Genomic DNA, 25,964 nt, shown 5'->3' on the forward strand with positions numbered 1-25,964 from the left:
ATCCCTTAGGGACTGCTCCCCCAGCCAGGGATCACCACAGTACAATGTGCTTTGACCATGCCCCCACTTACCCCAGCCTGCCCCGGAATGCCCCTCCTCAGTGGTTGGCATACAGCTGGCTACATCTGCTTTGCATCACCTGGGAATTGCTTGACATCACATTAGGGCAGGTCTCCTCCTCCTTTATGTTGCCTGAGTGGGGCGGAGAGGCTGGCGCGCTGACTCACCATGTGCACGTGGTGGCAAGGTCAGGCACAGTAAGGTTCCCCGCTCCTGACGGAGAGGTGCCTCGGTCATTGATGATCCAAGCGGAGGGGAGAAATCATCAATTACTTTTTGTTACACTGTAAACTCAGCGGCCTCCTTCTCCTGACAGTCACATCAGGGCAAATCAACAGTGACTCCAGTGAAATTACACTGACAAACAACCCCTGGAAGAAAGACCCGAACCGGGCCTTCGATGTTCACAATTCCTGACAGGAAAGATAATCCGGGGTAGGGTTCTAGCATGCACCTTGGGCCATGTTGGGTCAATTCCCTGCTCCGCCACAGGCTTCCTATGTGACCTTAGATTCACTGCTTAATTGCTCTGTGCCTCAGTTTCCCATTTGTAAAAGAGGGATAATAGCATGGCCCTCGCTCCCAGAGTGGTTGGAAGGATAAATGTACTAAGGATTGTGAGGTACTCTCATGATGGGGGCCATAGAAAGGCTGAAAAATGACTAGATGGACTCTCTTGATCCCTCAGCGCTGCTATGTTCACAGCTTGTGGATCAATACAAATATTATTCCTGCTGGTTTCTTACAGTCCGAGCCCGCAGCCCATTCTTTTGCCTCCTCTGAAGCAGACGAGCAGGAAGCATCAGAGGAGAACTTTGAAGAACGGAAATACCCAGGGGAGGTTACCTTAACCAACTTCAAGCTTAAATTCCTTCCCAAGGACATCAAGAAGGAGCTCCTCACGTAAGTCCTGCCTTTTTGATAGGGGAGCCAAATTGACATGTATAAAGTGCTCCGGACAGCCAGGAAGGGTGGTGAGGTGGGAATCCATTAACCAAAAAACCCCACGCAACTAAACCGTTCTGCATTGGTTCCAACTGCGATGGTCTTATTTAATCCAAACACTTCAAACCGAAATTTTCAAGAGAAATCTCACCCTCTGATTAGCAAGATGAAGTGTTATCCCAGATGGGCTTCCTAGAACTGTGTGATGATTAAAGGAACCTCCTCAAAAGCGCTGTCGTCCTAGGATTCAGAACAGTGCCTGTAAAAAAGCATAATTTCAGAGAGCATTTCCTGTATATATTTCCCCTTAAAATTAACACGTGTGCCCACTTCCCTCCCTCCTTAGCTAGGAGATCCTGAACTATTCCCTGAAGTCAATGGTGGCCAAGGGAGCCCAGTAACTTACAAGTGGCACTGAGGAGCCTGTATCATCCTGTTCATAGCGGGGGAGGCAGGTAGGCAGGCAGGTTTACAGCCATCTCAGCCACTGGAATAACATTTTATGGTAACATAGAGCAGTTAGTATAATCCCTTGGAAGAAAGCAATAAAGACCCCGCAATGAATATTATTAAAACAGCACAGCTATACATCCTTGTGCTGTATGCTACCTCTGAGAGGGCCCTGGACCAAACCCCAGACCTGAACGCCCATAGAAACTTGGGGGAGGATCCCTCCCCTGGCGATAAGATCAACAACCCTGGATCACTCATAGAAGTCAGATCCTGACCCAAGATTTGCAAGTAGAGCCCAGCTCTGATCTAAAGAAACGCTGGGGTAAACTGTTTAGGTCAGGGGAGGGAAAAAGGGTCTCCGTGAGCCGGATACAGCCCGTCAAGTGAGTTGAGCTGGCCCGCGGAGGCCCTGCTGCGCACCTGCCCCCAATGAGGGCCTGGGGGTGGTGGGAAGCGTGTGCAGTCTCCTCCTGCCCTGCCCCCGCCTTGCAAGGAATACACGGCGAGCTCCTGGCAGGGCAGAGGAGATTTTGAGCGCTCCCCTCGCCCCCCAGCCCTGATTGGCCTGGAGGTAAAGGGGGAGTGTGCAAAGTCTCATCCTGCCCTGCGAAGGGCGTGGCACTGCTAAGCACCGCACACTCCTTGCAGGATGAGGGCACAGTGGGAGGAGACTCCATGCTCTCACAGGCCAATCACAGCTGGTAGTTCTCCTTGGGGGTGGCAAAGACTTCGCAGCTCCCCAGTCCCCAGGCCAATCAGGATCTGTGGGTGGGGAAGCATGGAAATGACCTGACCCCGCCCCTTCTGCCTAAGGCCCCGCCTCTTTTGAAAATTTCAAAAATTTCTGAAGTGGCTGCTGGTCAAAAATGATTGCCCTCCTGTGGCAGGCTGATCCCCAAACTCAAGTCAACTTTTCAATGGAGCTATTACTCCTGGGTTTATTTCCAAAGTAACTCTGACCTTTGTACATACAAGGTAGGAAGGGCTCAGCAGGGCTTCATTTCACTGACTTCTCTCAGTCTTGCTCATCATTTAGCTATGCAAGCGGGAGGTTTGAAGGGGAGTATGTTATGCTGGGAGGAAACAGGGAGTAAGTGAAGTCCCAGGTGAACAGAGGAAGACAAGATCGAATGCTGCCTACATGAGCAAGACCCATACTAGCACCCATATGCAATGCTTGACATGTTTGTGGTTTTTTTCTGGAAATGGTATGAGTCTCAGTTTCTGGGGTAAGCCAGATATTCAGAGGGAGACTGTTTCATGGTGATGAACAGCTCTGGAAAGGAATCTTCCTGGCATTCGAAGCATCTCTAAGCTTCCTTTCCACACCAGGCACACCCACCCTTTTTGATCCTTCTGATGTCATCTTGAATCGTGGTGCCCCTAGGCATAGCCTGTTCAGGAGCAAACTCACTTGCTGCAGATTTGAGTTTTCATGTCCACATGGTCCCTGGGCCTTCTCAGGATTCTGGTGGCAAGTGTTTGGGGAAGGGTTGTCCACTTCCATCTTGTCTGTGGCCATTCAACCCATCCAAGACTCTAATGCCACATGGCAATATATATTGTTGTTTGAGCATCTGCAAGTTAAGGATAGTTCCAGTGATTATATTTTCTGTTATTGAGAGAGGGACTTAGGGTTGATATATTTTTTTTCCTTTCTGTCTCTTGGTGTGAGTAACCTATGCATGTGCCCCTTGTCCCATAATGCAGAGGGAGTGGAGGCACCAACAACAGAGGGTATAAAACAAGTTGTTTTGTGGGGCATCAGAAACGGGAGTCCCAGGATCATCATCATGGACAAACTATGAGGTAGTTGTCCTGCCCTAGGACCAAGAATGTCTCCAGTTCCTGTGCACTGTGTTGATGTGGGTTGCTTCTTTATGTTTTCAGCATACAGCCCTCTCCTTGCTCCCCCGACCCATTCTTGGGATTTCTACTCTCCACCACCCTCAAAGGTGCCATGTTTTATACTGCCTTGGACCAGCTCCTGTCGTGATTGCTCTGTGCACCTACCATGGTTGCTCCAGGCTGATACAAGACACTACCTCCCCGTATGGGTTGGGGGTACTGTCTTTGCAGGACTCCCCCAATCCCTTCAGTTTGGGCAGCTCGGGTTAGGATCAGCCTCCAACTTGGGCATCATGAATAACAGAGTCTAACTCTACCATGAAGCCACTGGGCTTGCCTCTTTGTAGAGGGCTGTCCCGAGAATGGGCAACGTGTGTGATGGAAGGGCCAGGAGGGACCCCGTATTACTGCACCGCAGAGGCAGACATCATGCCTGGGGCGCTGCAGTGGGAATGTATGGAGGAGCAGACCTTGTGCCTCTCTTTGGAGGTTAGCTTGTGCTCCAGTGGCCTCTTCCAGCAGCCAGGGAAGGGAAGCTATCTCCATGCCCAAGGTCTGTAGAAGTCCCTTTCCTCAGGGCGCTTTTTAGTGTTGACCACAATAGTCGGACAACAGAATACAGCCGGTCCCCAAGTTACGAACGCATCAATTTACGACCATTCGTATTTACGACCAACCTCCTATACAGCCGGAACCCAAGTTACGAACAAAATCCGCACTTTCGAACAGCTCAGCCGTATGTCAGTGAATGTAATCCGACTTACGAACACATCGAATTACAACCAAGTTCTCGGAACGTAACTCATTCGTAAGTCGGGGACCGGCTGTAAAACCCCCAGCCAGAATACCCAAAGGCTTCAAAAGACCTTCCCCTGTCATTCCCCTGGACCCAGCTTCTCCTTCCTTACAGACTCCATCCAACCACACGACAGGCCGAGATTACTCAACCTTTTCCAAGTTGCTGCTTTGACCTCATCCCATGGCCTCATTCCACTGGCCACCGCTGAAGGGGGATGGGGTCACGGCCATGTCCTAACCTGTTTGGCATGTTGACTACTACTGGTGGCACGTCTTGGTCCTTATGGAGCACAAGGGATAGAGGAAGATGGATCCTTACAACCCTCACCCTACTTTGGATACTCATGACGTGGGAGCCAGAACCCCAACCCACAGTATTTCATTAGCACTAGTTCCCAGGAACAGTCCTGAAGCCAGGAATCCATATTTAAAGACGGTTTGGCTACCCGGGAGAGTAAGCCCCACCATATGCAAATGGAGCTGTTGAGTCACACACAGCATTACGGATTTTATTTCCTGACTATCACAAAGCCACTGCACCTACTCCATTGGCTATAAGATTCATTGGGAAGCAGTGGGGAGGTAGAGAGAGATCAAATAAAGCCAGGATAACCCATCTGTTGGCAGTATGGCCGGCTCCAAGCGCTCAAGGACTATGAGTAAAGCCCCGGATAGCGTGAGATTTTATTTTAAACTGGGCTCTTTTAATTTGCCTGCAGGTGATGGAACATTTAGGAACATCCATGCTTTCAAGCTTTTCTTTGCTGCAGCCTTGAGTGCAATTTTTCCTCTATTTTTTTCCCATCCCGGTGTGGAATAAATTTTGATATGTGCACTGAGGCATATGCAGATGGGCACCCAGAGAAGCCAACAGCCTTCACAGGCCCCTGGACAAGATGTGGGGGGAAGAGCCAGCTCTGCGCTCCTGGAAGGGGTGGGGCTTTGGGGGGAAGGGATGAGGTTGAGGTTGCCAGCCCTCCATGCCACCTCAAGTTTGGCATGCACGTCCCTCAGCCTTCAGTGCTGCCTGGAGAATGTAGTGCCGTGTTCTGGTGGCAGTTTAAAGGTCTTGGGACTCTGGCAATCACCCTGGACTCCTTTGAATCTCCAGGCCCTGGGGCAACTCCCCCCTTCGCCCTCCTCTCTCAGTGGGCCTGTATGCACCACCAGTAGAAACACAAGCTAGTGGCCGAGGGCGCTCTGCTAATCAGCTGAGTGGCATTTGAATCTCTTCTGGGGGCTTGCCCAAGTGCTCAGCTTACAGGGGACCCTGCTTGAGGGCTAAAAACTGAAAGGAAGCAAGCAAACAGCAATAGCTAAACCATCACCAGTCCGCCATAGTCTAGTTATTTAATTTAGTCCTGCCTTGAGTGCAGGAGACTGGAGTAGATGACCTATTGAGGTCCCCTGCAGTCCTACACTTTTATAATTCTGTGAACACTGAGTTTCGCAGATAATTACCTGATTTCAGCAGCTGGGAGTCCTCGCCAAATGTTACAAGACTGTGATAAAAACCATGAGAACTGGCCATAGTGGATCTGTAAAGCTGCTTTTCCATTTTAGTTCCTTCTTTTAAAAACAGCAAACAAAGCTCCCCAAACAAACAATCTTTTTCCTCGGTCTTCATATTTCGCCATAAATTCCTGGAAAGGGGCCTGTGGCCTTTTGGGAACACAGGGAGAACAGGCCAAAAAGGAAGCTTATCTGTACAGATTTCTAACTGGCTGCTAACACAATAAGTCAATACCAAGGCCAACACCAACTTGTGCTAACAAATTCCAGAACACACACCAGTATTTCACCTACCCAAAAAGCCCTAGCCCACGTACCTATCTTTTTTTTTTTTAATTTTTTCAACCAAAGAAGCCTTCTTCCCTGTTTTTACCCATGCATGAATCTTTCAATGAATTCATTTCTTTTTGGCACTTACACTTTTTATTATTTTTGTTCAGTTGCCCTACCCCAGGCTGTGATGGCAGCGGACACATCACGGGAAACTATGCCTCTCACCGCAGGTTTGTTGACCTTCTGTTTCAGGTTCTGGCTCTACATAATTTTTTTTTTAATCGTGTGGATGGTTTGGTTCTGTTTCCTTCTCCCCTTCTTTCGCCCTTCCCCTCTTTTTCCTAATTTATTTTGGGCTTATCCAGATATTCCATCTCTTCTCTTTCAGCCTTTCTGGTTGTCCTCTTGCTGACAAGAGCCTCAGAAACCTCATGGCTGCCCACTCTGCTGACCTCAAGTATGTTTGCGCTGAACTCAAATCTCCTTTTTTCCCCCCTTGTGCTATGCTCTTGCTTTCACCTTACCCCTCATCTTTAGAAAACCCAATCAAAATCTGCCTGCAAGGATCTCCAATGTGTGAGCCAAACATCTTCCCATGGCTAGGGGAAGAAGAAGACGAAAGGTTAAGACGTGATCTTGGCCCATGACTTGGGCTCTTTGGTGCTATGGTACTACAAACAATACATTAGAATAATATTAATAATAAGATAAGAGCATCAGTGCTCAGGAAGTTTCATTCTGAAAGATGGAACTCCATGAAGATGATCAGATGTATGATTTTAACCCCGGGCAGATTTTTGTTGGCCTCAATAGAGATGTGCTATTTTCTTTTCACTTGGTATTCCTTCTGAGTGCCTGTTTCTGTGTAACATTATTATCTTTATCCTAAAAAATTTTATATAGATTAATACAAACCCAGGTAAAGGCTCATTCCATATTGATGTCCCCGACAGAATTGCTGCTGGTAAAATACTTGTTACCCATCAGTATCAGAAAGAAGCTAGTTCTTTGCAAGCAACCCAGCACCCCAAAATTCGGCACATACTTAGGTTGCTGCTCATTATCAAAAAGGGAGATATTTCCATTCCGCTTAATGGGAACTTGATTTGAGAGAGACAGAGCAGAAGCATGATCATTCATAGGGCCAGATTCGCAGCTACTGCGGATAGGCCCGGTTGCATCAAAGCCAATTAACTGGCCCAAAGCCTTTCTTTAGAATTCAGATTTGCGCTGTTTCTGGACATGATCCTGAATTAAGAAATCCATATGTGAGTCCTGCATGCAACTCTACTCTACAGATGGCTTCACCCCTCCCAAGTCCTGATTAACCTTGATGGAGCCAGACTGAGTTTACACTAGCTGATGAGGCGGTTCATGAGGCTTACAGGAGAGTTTGTCAGTTTGTTGTAAGTTTCCTCCCCTAGAGAAAAGTCAGGCCAAGCTGCTAGATTTTTTTCAAAGGTGCAGCAGGATACTTAATATCCTTCCCCCCCCCCCCCAAAAAAAAAACAAAACATGGAAAACCAAGTGTTGTGAATCATTTTTCTATCTATATTAGATGGAGCCATTTGCTTTCTTGTTGGTTGATTTTCATTTTGCATTCAACAAAGCTTTCAACAGAGTAGTTGGTGGCTATTATTATTAATTGAATTTGTAGGATAGTAGAAGAGGGGGAGGGCTCTTTGTGCTAGGTTTTGCACAGACACATAGCTAAAGTCTTTGCCCAGCAGAACTTACCATCTAAATAGACAAGGCAGAGGGGGTAGGAGGGGAAAGAGAGGAATGGGGAAATCACTTCAATGTTCAGAGGTCACATAGACCGTGGGTAGCAAAGCGGAGACTCGAACCCAGGTCTCCTGTCTATTACACTGCCCCCAAGAGACCAGTCAGGAGGGCTGAGTGACATTTGCACATTTAGATTGTTTCTCTGTGGGAAATGGTGTTTTCAATGAACAAAAATTGTAAAAAGTTCAACTCTTCCTTGAGAAACCAATATCCAACGTCTTCACTTTTTCAATGAAAATTCAGTATTTCTCATGACGGGAAAAAAAATCTAATTTCCAACCAAATCTGCCATTCAGCTTTATCCGAGGACATGTCTAAGTCGTGATGGCCACGTCTATAACAGGGTTCAAAAAAGAACTAGATACATGTATGGAGGTTAGATCCATCAATGGCTTTTAGGCAGGATGGGTGGGAATGGTGTCCTAGCCTCTGTTTGCCAGAGTCTGGAAATGGGTGACAAGGGAGGGATCACTTGACAATTCCCTGTTCTGTTCACTCCCTCTAGGGCACCTGGCATTGCCCGTTGTCAGAAGGCTAGAAGGACCTTTGGTCTGACCTAGTATGGCTGTCTTTATTTTCGACACATGAGCACATGCAAACTGGTCAGTTGCATATAAGCATGGGTAGCCTACACGGAGGAAGGCTTTGCCTCCCCAAACCGCCAGGCATGGCTCCGCCCACACTCCGCCCTTAGAGCACCTGCTGTAGGCGTACTTGTGGGTGGAGTGTTGCTGCCTCCCGAGTGTCTGCACTCCCCGTGTTCCAGGGGCAGAGGATGCTGGGGGCCATACTGCCTCCTCCTTTCCCCATGCTCTGGGGGGCCGGGCAGGTGGGGAGCCACATGGCCTCCTCCCTCACCGGTGCTCCGGGCACCAGGCGGGCTGGGGCACGTGAGCACACTTGCCCCTCCCATCTCTTCCCCTCGCTGTGCGGGGGAGAAAGGGGGGACACACACTTGGCGTGCTGCCCCACCTCCTCCCCTCCCCATGTTGGGAGGCAGGGCCTTAGCAGAGGGAGAGGGGCTGTAGGTGAGGTGAGGAGCCTGCACTGTCCACCCATGCATATAAGCAACTAGCGTATCCACAAATATATAAATACTTGCAAATAGTTTTATAGGTGGTACTTGAGGCTTATGTGCTAAAAATGAAATTCATTACAACAGGGGGGATTTTTTTCATAGCCAGACTGGTGTAATTTCTTTTGGTTCACATTTTTCCTCGTGTCTGTGCAGCTTTTGGGGCCTCTTCCAGAAGTGCCAAGTTAAAAATAGGGATATGGCTTTTAACTATACTGAACTACTTTGGGCCAGGAATGCTTAATGAAAGGATGGGCGGTGAAAATGATAAATATTTTATTCAAAAGCCTAGAGACTGTCCTACCTAATTAGGGACGTTAGCAAAGCAGCTACAGCTGTACATAGTTAGCCTGGTATTAAAACCTATTCCATCCCCTTAACAACAAAAAAATCCCTGTGGTATTTTAATATTACCCTTTATAGCAATGCCACCTGTGAATCATGAATCTGCAATTGGTTTCCTGGTAGAACTGTTTTTTCCTTCACAAGGGAGGGCCAGGTAAAAGCAGTTTGGATAAAATAAGAACTGAGCTGAAGCACTGAACTAACTCAAATTCAATCCTTTTCTGAGATTTGAGAAGGTTTTGTTTGTGGCGTTTTCTTGGCTTTCGTTTGTTTGGGGGTTTTTTTACATATATTTCTTGGTCCTGACAGTTGCCTCTGACATTTTCCTGTTAGTTTTGGGTAGTTATGCAAATGGCAATACCCATATAAATGTGTGTGTGTGGGGGGGGGGGGGGTGGCTAACTACCTCACAGAACTGGGAACTGAAATTAGTTAATGTTAAATATACACTGTTATGGAGCTGGAAAACATGGTATCTAATGGTCAGCACTGAGTAAAATACAGGAAATATTTTTAAAAGAACACTTTGGGGCACCTTTATTTAAGCAATATTCCTCCATGCTTTACATAGTAGCCCAAAGAATGTCCACTAGATTATTTCACCACTGCTAAGAAGCATTACATTCTATTAGCAACCTTGGCCATATTCGCTGTGGATCAGCAAAAAGATATTGATTGCGAGGTTTTTCTGAAACTATAATTTATTCAGAAAATTTGTTAGTCAATAGACACCTCAAACTGACATTTTTCACCTGAACACATTCATGGTCTGGTGCTCACATCAACCTGTGTTACAAACCAGAGGCATCCTGCTTAGTGCTAAATCTCCAAAGCTTATACTATTATTTGTCTTTGCTTCTGTGCTGGTTTAGCACATTTATAAAAGGGAGAAATAGATACCAAAGATATTATTGATATGATAGTGTCACCTTTTTCACAGTTCAAGATAAAACTATGTCAGCACCATTATAAATTCAATTTCAGGGGTTAATCTCTCTGATATAAAAAATTAGCTGCAGGCCAAAACATCGAATACAAGAATGATTTCTTTTAAGATAATTAAAAATAAAATCCATATAATTCTCCTCACTTCTTGAAAGGTATTGAAAGGGAAGACGGAATTAGAAGTTAGCGATATATATCTAAAACAATCCTAGAATGACAAAGAAATAGCTCTACTTTCGGATGTAAAAACGTGTAATATCCTGGTGTCCTGTAGTCTCCAAGGCCTGTATTTTGAAAGTTGTCCAGAAGATTTGGACATTCAAATCCCATATCACAGCTGGGGGTAAAAGGTCAAATTTTGAAAATTTCCAACAAAAAACAGGGATAAAATTTCTACACAAAGCGTTTCTATTTTCCAACCAGCTCTAGTGTGAATGCTTAGGCAGCTTTTGGTCTGGGCGCCTGTGGAAAAGGTAAAAAGGGGGAGGAGGTTGCATTACTTGTATTTATTTTAGGCTTATGCAGCCTTCTTAAAATACGGGGTGGAGGTCTAGGTTGGATATTAGGAAAAACTATTTCACTAGGAGGGTGGTGAAGTACTGGAATGAGTTCCCTAGGGAGGTGGTAGAATCTCCAACCGTAGAGGTTTTTAAGTCTCGGCTGGGTTGATTTAGTTGGAGTTGGTCCTGCTTTGGGCCGGGGACTGGACTTGATGGCCTCCTGAGGTCTCTTCCAGCCCTATGATTAGTCATGGTAGATTCTATGCTGACACCCAAATGCCAGTAAACCAGAGACGTACGTCATATTACCTCAGTCCCCAGAAAAATCATGGAGGGGATCCTCAAAGAATCCATTTTGAAGCACTTGGAAGAGGGGAAAGTGTTCAGGAATAGTCAACATGGATTCATGAAGGGCAAGTCATACCTGACCAATCTGATTAGCTTCTATGATGAGGTAACTGGCTCTGTGGATATGGGAAAATCAGTGGATGTGATACACCTTGACTTTAGGAAAGATTTTGATATGGTCTCCTACAATATTCTCGCCAGCAAGTTAAGGGAATATGGATTGGATAAATGGATGGTAAGATGGATAGAAAGCTGGCTAGACTGTGGGGCCCAACAGGTAGTGATCAACGACTCAATGTCAGGTTGGTGGTCGGTTTCTAGCAGAGTGCCCCAAAGATCTGTTCTAGGACCGGTTTTATTGAACATCTTTATTAATTACCAGGATGAGGGAATGGATTGCACCCTCAGCAAGTTCTCAGATGACACTAAGCTAGGGGGAGTGGTAGATACACTAGAGGGCAGGGATAGGGTCCAGAGTGACCTGGACATTTAAGAAGATTAGGCCAAAAGAAATCTGATGAGGTTCAACAAGGACAAGTATAGAGTCCTGCACTTGGGACAGAAGATTCCCAAGCATTGTTACAGGCTGGGGACCGAATGGCTAAGTAGCAGTTCTGCAGAAAAGGACCCGGGGATTACAGTGGATGAGAAGCTGGATATGAGTCAACAGGGTGTCCTTGTAGCCAACAGGGCTAATAGCATATTAGGGTGCACTAGGAGGAGCATTGCCAGCAGATCCAGAGAAGTGATTATTCCCCTTTATTCGGCTCTGGTGAGGCCACATCTGGAGTATTGTGTCCAGTTCTGGGCCCCTCACTATAGAAAGAATGTGGATGCATTGGAGAGGGTCCAGCGGAGGGTGACCAAAATGATTAGGGAGCTGGAGCATATGACCTATGAGGAGAGATTGAAGGATTTGGGTTTGTTTAGTCTGCAGAAGAGAAGAATGAGGGGGGATTTGATAGCAGCCTTCAACTTCCTGAAGGGAGGTCCCAAAGAGGATGGAGAGAGGCTGTTCTCAGTAGTGATGGATGGCAGAACAAGGAACAACGGTCTCGAGTTGCAGTGGGGGAGGTCCAGGTTGGATATTAGGAAAAACTATTTCAGTAGGAGAGTGGTGAAGCATTGGAATGGGTTACTTAGGGAGGAGGAGGAATCTCCATTTGTAGAGATTTTTAAGTCTCAGCTTGACAAAGCCCTGGCTGGGTTGATTTAGTTGGGATTGGTCCTGCCTTGGGCAGTGGGCTGGATTTGATGACCTCCTGAGGTCTCTTCCATCTCTATGATTCTATGATTAGTAGGCAAAAACTAAATTGATGACTATGAGACTATGTGAGATGTGACTACGTAGCTGTGTCCATAGTAGATGGGGCTTGGGGCTACATACATGTAACCTGTTTGAGCATTTTTAATAGGTACATTTTAGAGATATTTAAATAACTGGACATTTAGGGATGAATTCTAGTCCCCATGAAGCCAGTGGAAAAAAACTCCCATTGGCTTTAGTCATGCAGGGTCAGGACCTTACACCTTAAAAAGAATGGACAAAGAAAGTGTCAAATCAGTGTCGCAAGGTTCACTCAGCAGGAGTAAGGCCATGTCTCCACTTGCCAGAGGAGCGAGGCTCTGGCAATCAATCCTCCAAGGTTCAATTTAGTGGGTCTAGTAAAGACCCACTAAATAGAACACTGAGGGCATCCTCGTTGGCACTGGTACTCCTTGCTGCCACAAGAAGTAAGGGAAGTTGATGGGAGCATTTCCTCCATTGTCCTCCTGCTGTGGGGCAGCCCCAGAAAATCGGTGCAAGGTACATCAACTCCAGCTACGCAATTCACATAAGCTGGAGTTGCGTATCTTGCATCAATTTTTCTCCACCAGTGCAGACCTGGGGTAAGTGGCAGGAAGATTTCACAGTCTAAGGGTTTGTCTGCCCTGGGGATGTGATCAAATCACAGGCACTTGGTTAACCTGAGCTGCTGCACGTGTAGTGGAAAAGGCAAAGCCACTATACGTTGTAATTTTGAGCTGATACTTACCTGGCTGCTAGGCAGGGAAAGCTGCATTAGTGTAAATTATGGCTTACAGTGCTCTGCCTGCCTACACTAGCACAAGTGTCTACACCTGTAGTTAGACACCAATGAGTGTGATCTCTAGTGTAGATGAGCCTAAGCCGAGACTGAATCTTCCAAAATAAATTCTTCCTTTCTCTCTGATGTTCAAATCCCATTGAAATGTATGGCAAACCTCCAATTCAGTTCACATATCCCCATTGCATTCTCATTCAACTACTGAAATTTGACTAAAATCTTTTGGTAGCTCATTTGCAGGCTGGCATGCAGGTAAAGCAACTCACATCTTTTGTGCGTCCCCATGACAACTTTTATTTCTGCAGCATTACCCACCACATTCACAGCAGAGCTCTCTGCTCATCATCGTTCATATTCCAGCACTTTTCACTGCTTTCATGGCCTTAATTACTTACTGTCTGACTTACTCAATTATCTCCTACTTGGTAACAGGTTAAGCCAAAGCCAGCTTTCATGCCATTTTAAATGATCCCAGAAAAGTTGGAAAATCAGCCGCATTGATGCACTCTTATTCCCCCCCTCCCCTTTTCATGGTTTAATTTCAGTTCTGTTTTTGAATGTTGGATGCTGTAACTTCAGACGAGGCACAGCTGGAAAAAGCTGAACTTCAGTGAACAGCCAGTCGTGTCTTTATAGGAAGGATGTGCAGTTTTGCAATGTTAAAAAGAAATAAAACACTCTGGCTGCCCCATGCAAAGTGATTTAGGCTGCAGTTTGGTTCGACGTGACTAATGTCACTCAGGGGTGTGAAAAAGCCACCCCCTGCGTGACTCTAGTTACACTGACCGAAGCACCAGTATGGACAATGCTATGTTCAGCCAACATAGCTACTGCTGCTTGGTAGGAGAGGATTCATTCATTTGACGGGAGAACTCTCTCAGTTGGCTTAGAGTCGGACATTCTCAAACTGTGGTCCCCGAGCTCCATTCAGCTGGTGTATGGATAGGTCCTCAAAGGTGACCACCTGGGCAGCTGCAAACGAGAAAATGAAGGGCTGCCCACCTAATTAGGGGCTCACAGGCATGGCTCCATTAAGAAGGGGTCTGGACCTTCACAAGTAAACTGAGGAGGTGGCCTTAGAGAGGGCTAGATGGGAGGAAACAGTGAGATGAGGTGGGGGGAAAAGGGGGGAGGCAGTGGGGGTGAGGAGAGGGGAGCGGAGAATTTGAGGCATGCCGGGCTGTGGTGGACTGAGGGAGAAGTGACTTTCTCGAGCTCCAAGGCTGTGGCTGCTGAGGTAGGGGAGAGTCCCCCAGCAATATTGAAATATGAGTTGTGTGTTTTTATTTGTAGAAAAAAAATGTTAATTATTATTAAGGGATTGTATAACACTTTCATCCAAAGCACTTTACAATAGATCATGCAAGGTGCAAACAACGGTCCGCCAAGATTAGCTCCTGATAGGTCCCCACCACTGTATTTACCTGCACAGCCACAGGTGCCAGTGATCGCAGCTCCCATTGGTCATGAATCGTCGTTCCCAGCCAATGGGAGCGGTGGAAAGCGGTGTTCCGGTGTGTGCCACTTCCTGCTGCTTCCATTGGCCGGGAATGTTGATCTGTGGCCAATGGGAGCTACGATCACTGGTACCTGCGGCTGTGCAGGTAACCATAGCGGTGGCCTGCCAAGGGCTAACCCGGATGAACTGCTGCCATGTTATTGTCCACCCCTTGTTTAGAACATCCGCACGAGCTGCACTACAATAGCACGGTTGCATCGGTGCTGCTGTGACACTTTAAACTCTCTAGTATAGTCATAGCCTTGGTGGTCTTAGTGTCAGCTCCTATGGAGAAGGTTTCCACAGACCAAAACACCCAGGACGCTGACTGGCAGGATTACCAGAGAGGAAAAGAACTAGCTCGGTCTAGCCTTTCACCCGTAGATAAGATCCTGTCAGTCCAGCAATACAGTTGCAATCAGATGGTCTTGTGGTTAAGTCATGGGACTGGGATTTAGGAGGTCTGGATTCCTGACTCTTCCACAGAATAACTATGGGCAAATCACTTGACTTCTCTGTGCCTCAGTTCCCCACTGGTAGAATGGGGTAAATCGTATTTCCCTGCCTCTTGCTGGCACTGTGACACTAAATCCCTTGGCGGTTGTGACGTGCTCAGGTACTATGGTGATGAGGGCATACAAATGATAATGAGTACACTGGAGAGACAGTTTGATTAACATAACGGGACATTGCACTGTAGCAGCTCTCACTTTACCTGGTCTGTAAACTTCAGTCTCCAGCATTGTCAGTCCTGAGCTGAGATGCACTTCTCAAACCTCCCCCAGCACTGGCCAAGATGCTCACCTACCAATCCATGAGAAGTGAACACGTCAGCCAGGCTTTCTGTGACTATAGGATCTGCTCCCATTCCCTCATCTTTGTGTGTCCTCTGGGTGGCCTTCGCTGGTTCCTTGGACTCTTTCACTGTGCAGTGGGCACAGTCTGAGGCTCTCTGCTTAGAGTCCCCATTCAGTATCCTCATGTTGAACCTTGTTATCATTTGTGGTCCCATGGAATCAACTCTTTCCTGGGCTCAAGGGCCCATAATTCACTCAAAGGGTAGGCTTTTGTCCTAAGTGTACTCAGGGGCATCCTCAATGCATTCATGTAGGCCTGAGCTGAGAATGTCTTAGGAGGATAGGGTCATAATTCAAAATGATCTGGACAAACTGGAGAAATGGTCTGAGGTAAATAGGATGAAGTTTAATAAAGACAAATGCAAAATACTCCACTTAGGAAAGAACAATCCGTTTGGGAAGTGACTGTCTAGGATGGTGTCCTGCAAAAAGGGATCTAGGGGTCATAGTGGACCACAAGCTAAATATGAATCAACAGTGTGACACTGTTGCAAAAAAGCCAACATGATTCTGGGATGCATTAACAGGGGAGTTGTGAGCAAGACATAAGAAGTCATTCTTTAGCTCTACTCTGCACTGATTAGGCCTCAGTTATAGTATTGTGTCCAGTTCTTGGCACCACATTTCAAGAAAGATGTGGAGAAATTGGAGAAGGTCCAGAGAGGAGCAACAAGAATGGTGAAAGATCTAGAGAACATGAGCTATGAGGGAAGACTGAAAGAATTGGGCTTGTTTAGTTTAGAAAGTAGAAGACTGAGAGGGGACATGATAGTAGTTTTCAAGTATCTAAAAGGATGTTACAAAGCGTAGGGAGGAAAAATTGCTCTCCTTGGCCTCTAATGAGAGGAAAAGGATCAATGGGCTTAAATTGCAGCAAGGGAGGAGTAGGCTGGACATTAGAAAAACTTCCTAACTGTCAGGGTGGTTAAACGCTGGAATAAATTGCCTAGGGAGGTTGTGGAATCTCCATCTCTGGAGATATTTGAGAGCAGGTTGGATAGACTTCTGCCAGGGATGGTCTCGGTGGTGCTTGGTCCTGCCATGAGGGCAGGGGTCTGGACTCAATGACCTCTCTAGATCCCTTCCAACTCTAGTGTTCTATGATTCTATATCTTGCCATGCACCAATCAAGGAGGGAAGCTTAATAGGGAAGTTCCATGTGGTGATGAGTTGTGTTTCTAGTCCTTTAGACATGGAGAGGTACTCTAGGTGGTGACCACTGATTCCTGGGGTCAGTAATGGGCCACCTACGGCTCATGCAGCCCATCAGTGTTCTATGTGTGGCCCGCAATACATTTTGCAACATGCAGGGTTGTTAGATTTCCACTGGTTTCCAGCTGTATCGATTTTTTTCCCCTGCTGATATTATTAAAGTGCATGGACAGAGGGTGAAGGCCTGAATGGGGAAGGCAAGCCAAAGCTCTGGGTCTTCTGCCCAAAGCCACACCCCTTTCCCTGATGCCACACCCCTTCAACAAGCTGTCCCCCAGCCAAGCCCCGCCCAACCCCAGTCGAAGGCCAAGGCTGCCACGCCACGGTCCCAGCCCTCCCCGGGTGGCTGGACAGTGTAGGCAATTTTGGGAATGCAATTTGCCTTTCCTTGCCTACATTACCTGCTGCCCATGCTAAAGTGAAACGCACATAAAGCCAGAACACATGAAGTAAGGGGCATGCTGAGTGCACACAACACTGACTGTGAGAGCCGTGCAAGGGCACCATTTTGGGAGAGCAGGAGGGTCAGCAGCCGTGAGTACTGAAACGCAGCTTGCTTTTTTTCCCATTCCCCTGACTATCAGGGAACGAGGGGAAAGTACTTGTATTCCGTGAATCACACCTCTGCCGCCTCCTTCACCGGCAAGAAGTGAGAGGCTGCACGGAAGCCGTGTACTTTCCCCTCACTCCCTGATAGTCAGGGGAATGGGAAGAAAAACAAGCCGTGTGCTGGTACGCATGGCTGCTCCCCCTCTCCCGACCTCCCGAAACGGTGCCCTTGGAGCCGCGTGTTCCCTTTGCATCCAATCCAAGTGCTGCTACGGTTCAGTCAGCACAGCCTGCAAATTCTAGGTACATCAGCGCAGGTAACAAAACTGCCCTGTCCCAGGAGATCGTCTTGGTTAGGACAAGCTTGCAGCCCACTGAGATGAAGGAAGGCCACTCACTCGCCAAGGTTGCCCACCACTTGCTTGGGTTCTGTCTTAGAGCAGTGTGTATTGTCCAAGGTTCTCTGTTTGCCTTCTGCTACCCTTATTTTCCCCCATGACCTGCATCCCTGCCCTTCACTCAGTGGATACCTGGATTCTGTTCCTACCCCGAAAGAGACAAGCTTTCTGCTATGTTTGGTTCCACCCACCGATCCTAGTCATCCAATAGGTCTGAACCTTCCACTTCATTTCTCTTTAAACCGTACACCGCTATCAACCAGTTTTCCAAGGGTTTCCATTTGGCTTTGTGGTATGAACAATATGGACTGGGCATGATTCTGAGCTATTTGAGGGGTGGGGTGCTGACGGGAAGGAAAGCGAGTGATGCATCCAGTATGATGCTTTGCATCTTTTCCTTTCAAACGAGCTAGCCAAATATTTCATTCAGTCAGTCTGCCAGCCCCAGCTCCTTGCTAATCATGGTTTCCCATTCTTCCACAGGTGCCCAACTCCTGGATGTGATGGTTCTGGTCACATAACAGGAAATTATGCATCACATAGGAGGTAAGATTTTCACTGAAATTATTTTTGTTCCATGGCCTCTTTTTATTTTTTTCCCTCTGCAATGGGCAGAGTTGTAAAGTTCTGAATAAAACATTAATGCTACTGACAACCGAAGCCTATTTTCGTCTCTTTAATCTGACTTTTTTTTTTTGATGTTTCCAGCATTTGATTAGCTGCTCTCTTCAGCAGAATAAAAGACAAAGGGTCAGATTTTAGCTGATGCAATGTTCCTGTTAATAATGCTGCCTATTTATGACTTCTATTATGACTTTAGAACATTAATAGAAGAGATCTAAGACTTCTGTTTCAACAATTCCATTAAACATTGCAGTCTGTTAGTAGATATCTTCTTATCTAGACACCGTTAATTACTAGCCATCTCCCTCAAAATGTGCTTTTCTTTTCCTCCTCACTTCTCCTCATGATGGGAGGCTCTGAAATGAGCAAGATCAAAACACTATGGTAAATTCAAGGGAAAGATGAGTGAGGCAGGGGAGTATTAGAAGCGGTAATTCTGCCAATGAGACGGGCCTTTCTTCTCTTTTTAAACATAGTCTGTCAGGCTGCCCCCGTGCCAAGAAAAGTGGCATCAAGATAACCCCCACGAAAGATGACAAAGAAGACCCGGAGCTGATGAAGTAAGTCCCGAGGCAGTTCCTGAGTAGATCCTTTCAGGATCTGGAAACTGAACAATTTCATTAAGTCATGCAGCATTACACAGATTTACTGACGCGTGTAACTTTACACCATCCATTGATGTCAATGCTAATTCTCTCTGTGCCTAATATTAAGCATGTGCATAAGTCTTTGCATGATCAGGACCTTAATTTGAAGAGGGGAGGAGAGGGGCAGAAAATGTAAAGTATTTTCCATTTTTCCCGATTATTCTTCCCCATGATTCAAAATGCTTTTGAAATTTGAAGAATTTTGGCTAATTTTAGAGCCGGCAAAAAAACGCGGGGGGAGGGGGTGAATTTGTGCTCAATTTTGTGCTCGATTTTTCCCACTTATTGTCCCGATTTGAAGTGCACTACATTTTTCACCAGCTCAATTTATTAATTTCCTGCCACTCGTTCTCTTAATGCATTGGGAAAACGTGGCTGTTGTTTGACTGGGCAGAAACTCTAAGGCTATGTCTACACATCAGCGTTATTTTGGAATAACCGACGTTACTCCAAAATAACATAGTCCGCGGCTACACATAACCAGTTCTTTTGACTTAATGTCGAAATAATGTCGAGCTGGAGGAGTGCTTACTCTGACTCCACTAACCCTCATTGTATGAAGAGTAAGGGAAGCAGGGGAAAGAGTGATCTGTCTCGAAATAACTGCAAAATAGACAGCGCCAAAAGTCAAAATAAGCAATTTCAACTTAAGCTACGCAATTAGCATCGCTCAAGTTGTGTAGCTTAGTTCGGGTTTAGCTCTGCTGTGTAGACATGCCCTAAGTGTTCTAGACTTCCGCCTTCGCAATGAGCAATCCACTGGTGATGCTGAGTTTCCTCAATTCCCGTTGATGATCATGGGAATTGAGAGCTGGCAGCATCTCATAGGATCAGGCCCATGACAATATTTACTCGGACTTAATGCTACCCGTGCGGCCGTAAGGATCTCACATGGTTCTGCAGCTCTGTGCTGATTGAGCCACAAGTGGCCTGTGAGCCACGAATTGAGAAGCACTGCCATAGAGTCTCTGGCTGAGATTTTCAAAGCACGTAGGGGATTGAAGAATGGAGATTCGAAATCCCTTAGGCCACTTTGGAAAATCTCATTGACCGTGAAGTACCTCGTATTAGTTTGTAATAAATATGTGACACACGGGAGTAGTGGAAAAACTGAGAGTTATTTCCTAGCCTCAGTCGCCTGACATGGGCTACAGAAAGTTACACCTCTGTCATGTGACAAGAGTCAGATACTTCAAGAGACAAATCTTTGTACCAGAATGACCACAAAAGCCAGCTGTTTCAGAAACCTGAAATCCTTCTGTGGGAAGCAGAAAGTGCAGAGGAAAGTGAAAATAATCATGAGGCATATAATGATGATCAAAACTTTTCAAACCTCCAGACAAGCTTTTTGGAAAATTCATGTGTTGCCAACTGTCTTGATTTTTATCATTGTGCATATGACATTTGAAAGGTGTTTTGTTGTTGTTGTTTTTTAAGATTCAAGTCCAGGATTTATTTGACAGAGACAATCTCAGTTTTAGTTTTTTAAAAGTAAGTTTCTAACCTTTGTGGTTGCAGAAAAGTTTCAAAACATAATTCAAGTGTACACTAAGCTCTCAAAAACTGGAAGACAAATTAAAAGCATCCCAAATTTTTTTCAAATTGTCTTAAAAATCACGAGATTTTTTTTTTAATCTCACGGTTTGGAAAGAGGCCCAAGTCATGATTTTTAAATGCATGGGATTGGTAATACTGTATTTTAGCCAAACCCTAAGCACACATAATGGGCATATTTTCTGTGGGGCTGAGTTCTGGTTTGCCTTTTTGAGGGCATAAAGTTTCTCCTTGCAACATGAATTGCAGGTGAGTAAATCTGAGTATTTGTGACTCGACATTTCCAGTGTCTGCCTTCAGTCAGGTTCATAAAATAGCAATTTGTGCTCCCTCTTCAGGAGCAGGTGCAAAAATATGAATGCACCTTAAGTGCGGTGCAGTGTTCTAGCACGAATGGGGAAAATGCCATGCTGTTATTCACCAGTGGGTGTTCACTGTAAATAGAGATGCAACAACTAAATAGAAAGGATGCTTAAAAACTAAATGATATGTCAGCCATCTGCTCTGTTTAGTCTTCAATCCACAGGAAGAAACTTATTTGGTTACCTGAGCAGTGTGATAATGACCAGGAATTTATTAAAAATTAAGCAACCTATTCTAGAATCTTCAAAAAAATCCTTTTTGATATAAATGTTCTAAATTGCTAGGGGGAAAAAAAATCCATAATCTGATTCCATTAACCAATGGCATGGGGATGGGAGTGAAAATCAAAAGACTTCACTGGCAGAGGGCTGACTGTCTCCATTTTTGGCCCTGTAAGCACAACCGGCAATCAGCTAGGCTGTGTGTTCCAGTTAGTTTAAATGTTGACTTTCTCTGAGTTACCCCATAAGATGTAAAATAGGGTTGAAGCTGCATGAGTGGAGACACAGGAAATTCAAATAAAGGCTGAATTGGAAGCAAAGCATGCACAGGGAACACAGTATGAAGGATTCCATGGGAAGCTCCAATCTATGCATATGAAATTTACATTCATCCACAAATATATATACACAGAATAGATCACACATCAGTAAAAAAGAGAAAGAGGTTCTTTGATGGACTGTTGCATCATTTTGCAGTTGCTGTTCAGGTGTGCATGCACATTCATATGTGTGCGCACGCACTCACACATGTGCACACACATATATAAAAATTTATCAGACCTGAAATAGTATGTATAGCAGAGTCGCTTGGAAACTAGAATTTCTGTCATTTTGACATTTTGCAACAAAAAAAATTGTTCTGAACTAGAATAAAACCCCGAAATTTTAAAATATCCCACAACATGAATATTCTTAAAAAAAAAAAAAAAAATCAATTCAGGGTCATTGACACATTTTGTTTTGATAATGTTTGACACATTCCATTCAGATAAAGTCAAATCTTTTCATTTCTGTAAGTTAAAAATGTGTCATTTTGGTAATGTTGTCCAGATTTTATCACATTGGTTCATTTTGTTTAGACTTTTCTATGAAAATTATTGACTATTATCTAGTCTACATCTCTATACAACCTACTGTATGCAATATTGTAATTAATATTTTAATATACTATAAAGACTAACCAAATCAAAACCATAAAGTAGAAACAAAAGGTTGTGATGTTCCCAAGATGAGCCAGTTGGGTGGTAACAGTACAAGCAGGTTGAAAGGATTCAGTTGGGCTCTTCTCCTTTACACATTTCATTGAAATGGGAATCTTTCAGTTTTGACAAAGCTGTGCTTTTCAATGGAAACGTTGTTTGACTGGGTCTTTCATTTAGCACTTTGCAGGTTAGAACCTCAGCTGAAAGAAGCTCAGTGCAGCCCTGGGCATAAAAAGGTCTTTGTGCTGTCCAAATCATGGGGCCAGCAGACTGCTTTATTCCAGCTGTCAATGGCCCCCAGGAGCCATTAGTACAGCAGCACCATGGTCACATGCCCTGTGGAGGGGTTTGTAATAGGAGTTGTTATACCAGCCTTATGCGACCTACATATTCTCCCCATGCGAAGGAGGCACAGATCTGCCAGCTGTATGGTGCATTGCAGCACTAAAAATAGTACCAAGTAGCCCGCAAATATCTGGCCCTTGAGGGTGTATCTAGACTACAGGGTGGTTGTTTTTTTAAAGTGGCCTTTTTTCGAAAAAACTTCCCCTGCATCTAGACTGCTGCTGAATTCTTTCAAAAGTCAATCGAAAGAATGCAGCAGTTTTTTCGACCGGGGAAAACCTCGTTTTACGAGGAAGAACGCCTTTTTTCAAAAGTGCTCTTTCGAAAAAAGGCGCTATGTAATGCAAACTGTGCTTTTCTGAAGTAGAGCATCCAGACTGCCTGGGTGCTCTCTTTCGAAAAAGAGGCTTGCTTTTTCAAAAGTACTGGTTGTAGTCTAGACCCTCTTTTTCTAAAGAGGCTTGCAGACTAGACGTAGCATTATAGTCATGGTGCTTTACAGACTTCTCCTAATGAATCCTCCTGAAAGCCCTGTGCCATAAGAGAGTAAGGCCTCGTCTACACTTAAGGATAAGTTCAAATTAAGATACTCAACTTCAGCTACGTTAACTGTGTAGCTTAAGTCGAAGTATCTTAACTTGAATTTTGGTGCCGTCCACACCACAGGAAGTCGACAGGAACACACTCTCCCTTCAACTTCCCTTACTCCTTGTAGAAGCAGGACTACCAGCATTGAGGGGAGCGCTCTCTCAGTTTGAATTAGCATGTCTTCACTAGACCCACTAATTCAGGCCCTGGAAGATCGACTGTGGCTGCTTCGATCTTATCTGTAGTGTAAACATGGCTTAAGAGTATTACACCCCTTTTAGGTAAGGAAACTGAGGCAGGGGAGTTAAGGAACTTACAGAAAGAGCTGGGATTTTCTGACTCACCGCTGCATGTGCTGGATAAAATACTACACCCAAATGGAACGACGCGGGGAGACTTAGAACTTTGTCCCCCAGAATGGCATAACCCTTCCGCCCACAATCTGATCATAGCATCATAGAATACAAGAACTGGAAGGGACCTGGAGCAGTCATTGAGTCCAGTCCCCTTCCCACCGCAGAACCAAGCACCATCTAGACCAATGTTTCTGAAAATGCTCTGCAAAACGACTTTGAGAAACGCATTAACTGGCCGCCCTGGTTTGTTTATTTACTGGCGCCGTGGCCACGGAGCCTCGCGGTGCCCATTGGCTCCGTTTCATCCTTTGCAGCCAAGGGGAGTTGCGGGAAGTGGTTTAACCTGCTCTTAAATATCTCCAGAGATGGAGATTTCACACCCTCCCTAAGCAATTGATTCCAGTGTTCAACCACCCTAACAGTTAGGAAGTTTTTCCTAATATCAAGCCTAGACCTCTCTTGCTGCAATTTAAGCCCATTGATTCATGTCCTCTCATTAGAGGCCAAGAAGAACAATTTTTCCTCCCTACTTCTTTTACCATCCTGTTAGATACTTGAAAACTGCTATGATGTCCCCTCTCAGTCTTCCCCTTTCCAAACTAAACAAGCCCAATTCTTTTGGTCTTCCCTTATAGCTCATGTTCTCTAGACCTTTAATCATTTTTGTTGCCCTTCTCTGGACCTTCTCCAATTTTTCTACATCTTTCTTGAAATGCGGCACCCAGAACTGGACACAATACTCCAATCAGCGCAGAGTAGAGTGGAAGAATGTTGTCTTGTGTCTTGCCCACAACACTCCTGTTAATGCCTCCCAGATCATGTTGGCTTTTTTTGCAAGTGTCACACTGTTGACTCGTATTTAGCTTGTGGTCCACTATGACCCCTAGATCCCTTTCTGCAGTACTCCCACCTAGATGCTTTCCATTCTGTATGTGTGAAACGGATTGTTCCTTCCTAAGTGGAGCACTTTGCATTTGTCCTTCTTAAACTTCATTCTTCATTTGCTCATGTGCATTTGCAAATATGGCCTTCTGTGTAAGGGTAGCACATTTGTGCACTTGACTCCTCCAGGGCTCCTTCCTCTTTCCCCATTGCTCTAGGCAGTGCCAATTACTGCATAGTATCTCCCCTGGTTGTTGGTGGACAGAGCTAAGCCACAGCCCCACCCTACCCCCATTCCATGCCCCTCCCTTGCTTGGCAAGGGGCATATCAGGCATACATACCTGGGGCCCTACAGGGCTGTAAAGAGAAGTGGAATTCCCTTTATACCACTCTGTGGGCTTCCATATCTGTCCCTCAGTTATTAACACAAGGAACTGGCAAGCAGAATTTAGGGAACCCATCAGAGATGACTTGGGGGCAAAGCAGCAATAAGAGGAAATGATTCCTTTGTTCCCGAGACACCCTAGTCCTTGGGAAGTTAGCATTTTGTCTTCTCTAACAAGGTACACTCTGGGGAAGGTCCCAGCAGGTTTGCATTAAAGAGGCTTAGCTGTAATTCCATTACTCCATCTGTGTACCAAAAGGCACTTGGAACGGATCCGAGTTTTGCACATTGCCACCGAGGAGAAAGTAATTTAGTCCCTGTTGTTTTGTTGCTCATCCTTCATGTAATTTACTACAGATGTGATTGAACGGATCACCTCAACCTTCAGCCTGGCCCTGGCATAAAAAAGAAAACAACAGAGAATGGCTGCCTAATTGATCAGCCATTACTAACACTTCAGTTAAATAATAATAATAAAGAAGCCCAAGCCAGCTGTTTTGCACAATAAGGCTCTGGTTTATTTTTTTACAATAAAAATGTAATGAAAGTTAAATTAACAGTGTAAAATATGTAACGGCTGGGCCATAGAGGCTGCATACTAAATGCTGGAGGGGTTCTTTCTTTCTTTCTTCTCCCCGCCCCCACCTCTTTTACTCCTGGGGATTCAGTAATTTGCTTGTGATCATATAAAAGCAACGCTGTTATGAATTTAGCAAGGCTCCTGCTGGCAGGGATATTATAAGTGAATTGTGCTGCACTTGCAGATGATTAAAATCGAGATCAGCGTTTTTCAAATTATCTTGGAAAAAAATGGGTGTATAGCTCCCTCCTCTGCTGTCAATTTCTTTTTACACAATATGAAAATAATAAGGGCAATCATTTCACTGGTGAAATGTAGGTTGTGATTTCCAGGAACAGTTCAGTGAATATTTTGATAGGAATGTTTGAAATCCCTAATTACTTTCTTGATGAGGCTAAGCAGGTGAACTCTGCCATTTCCTATTTATTTTTTTATATATGACATTCTCCCATGAGTAATAAACTTTTACCTGCATTTATTATTGACTAGCGTCTTTAAGCAAAACCAGACCACAGCAGAAACCTTAGCAAATGCACCAGGTTTTGTTGAGTGACTGATTTTCATTAGCATGTCATTAGCCCCTGAGTTTAGAAGGGAAAAGGAGAAGAGTTTTCTTAGTATGTTGACACTGGTCTACATGGCTACTAGTGTATATCCATTATAAATCCCTACCTCCAGGACTGTGTAACCAGCTTTAAACATTTGCTTTTATCACATTAAAAATCGGGATAAAAAGCATCTCCTTAGCTTTTTGATTTGGAGTGTCAAAATAAACCAACGAGGTCCCAATCCTAAAATCAACACCCGTGGAGTCTGGCTGCATGATGAAGACCTAAATGAGTGACTGATTCTATGGAAATATTTGTGTTTCCAGAACACAACATACTTTAAACAAATTACTAGTACATTCGAACCCCTTTGCCGTTAGCAGAAGTGGGTCGGGGGCT

General features: G+C 45.2%; 1 protein-coding gene across 7 annotated transcripts in view; it reads left to right on the top strand.

The window, feature by feature from the left end:
- Positions 1-25,964, top strand: part of MYT1 (myelin transcription factor 1) — a 141,233-nt gene that overhangs the window by 98,672 nt on the left and 16,597 nt on the right. For 2 of the 7 annotated variants that reach the window (XM_075901020.1, XM_075901022.1), the window contains exons 14-19: positions 809-963; positions 3,169-3,267; positions 6,057-6,119; positions 6,278-6,346; positions 17,972-18,034; positions 18,589-18,672. In XM_075901020.1, coding sequence (XP_075757135.1) covers positions 809-963; positions 3,169-3,267; positions 6,057-6,119; positions 6,278-6,346; positions 17,972-18,034; positions 18,589-18,672 — 533 coding nt within the window. The remainder of the gene's footprint in view (positions 1-808; positions 964-3,168; positions 3,268-6,056; positions 6,120-6,277; positions 6,347-17,971; positions 18,035-18,588; positions 18,673-25,964) is intronic. The other 5 variants (XM_075901023.1, XM_075901026.1, XM_075901021.1 and 2 more) reach the window with 4 other exon arrangements.

This window comes from Pelodiscus sinensis, chromosome 18 (genome assembly GCF_049634645.1).
Source record: "Pelodiscus sinensis isolate JC-2024 chromosome 18, ASM4963464v1, whole genome shotgun sequence".
In the NCBI taxonomy this organism is placed as follows: domain Eukaryota; kingdom Metazoa; phylum Chordata; order Testudines; family Trionychidae; genus Pelodiscus; species Pelodiscus sinensis.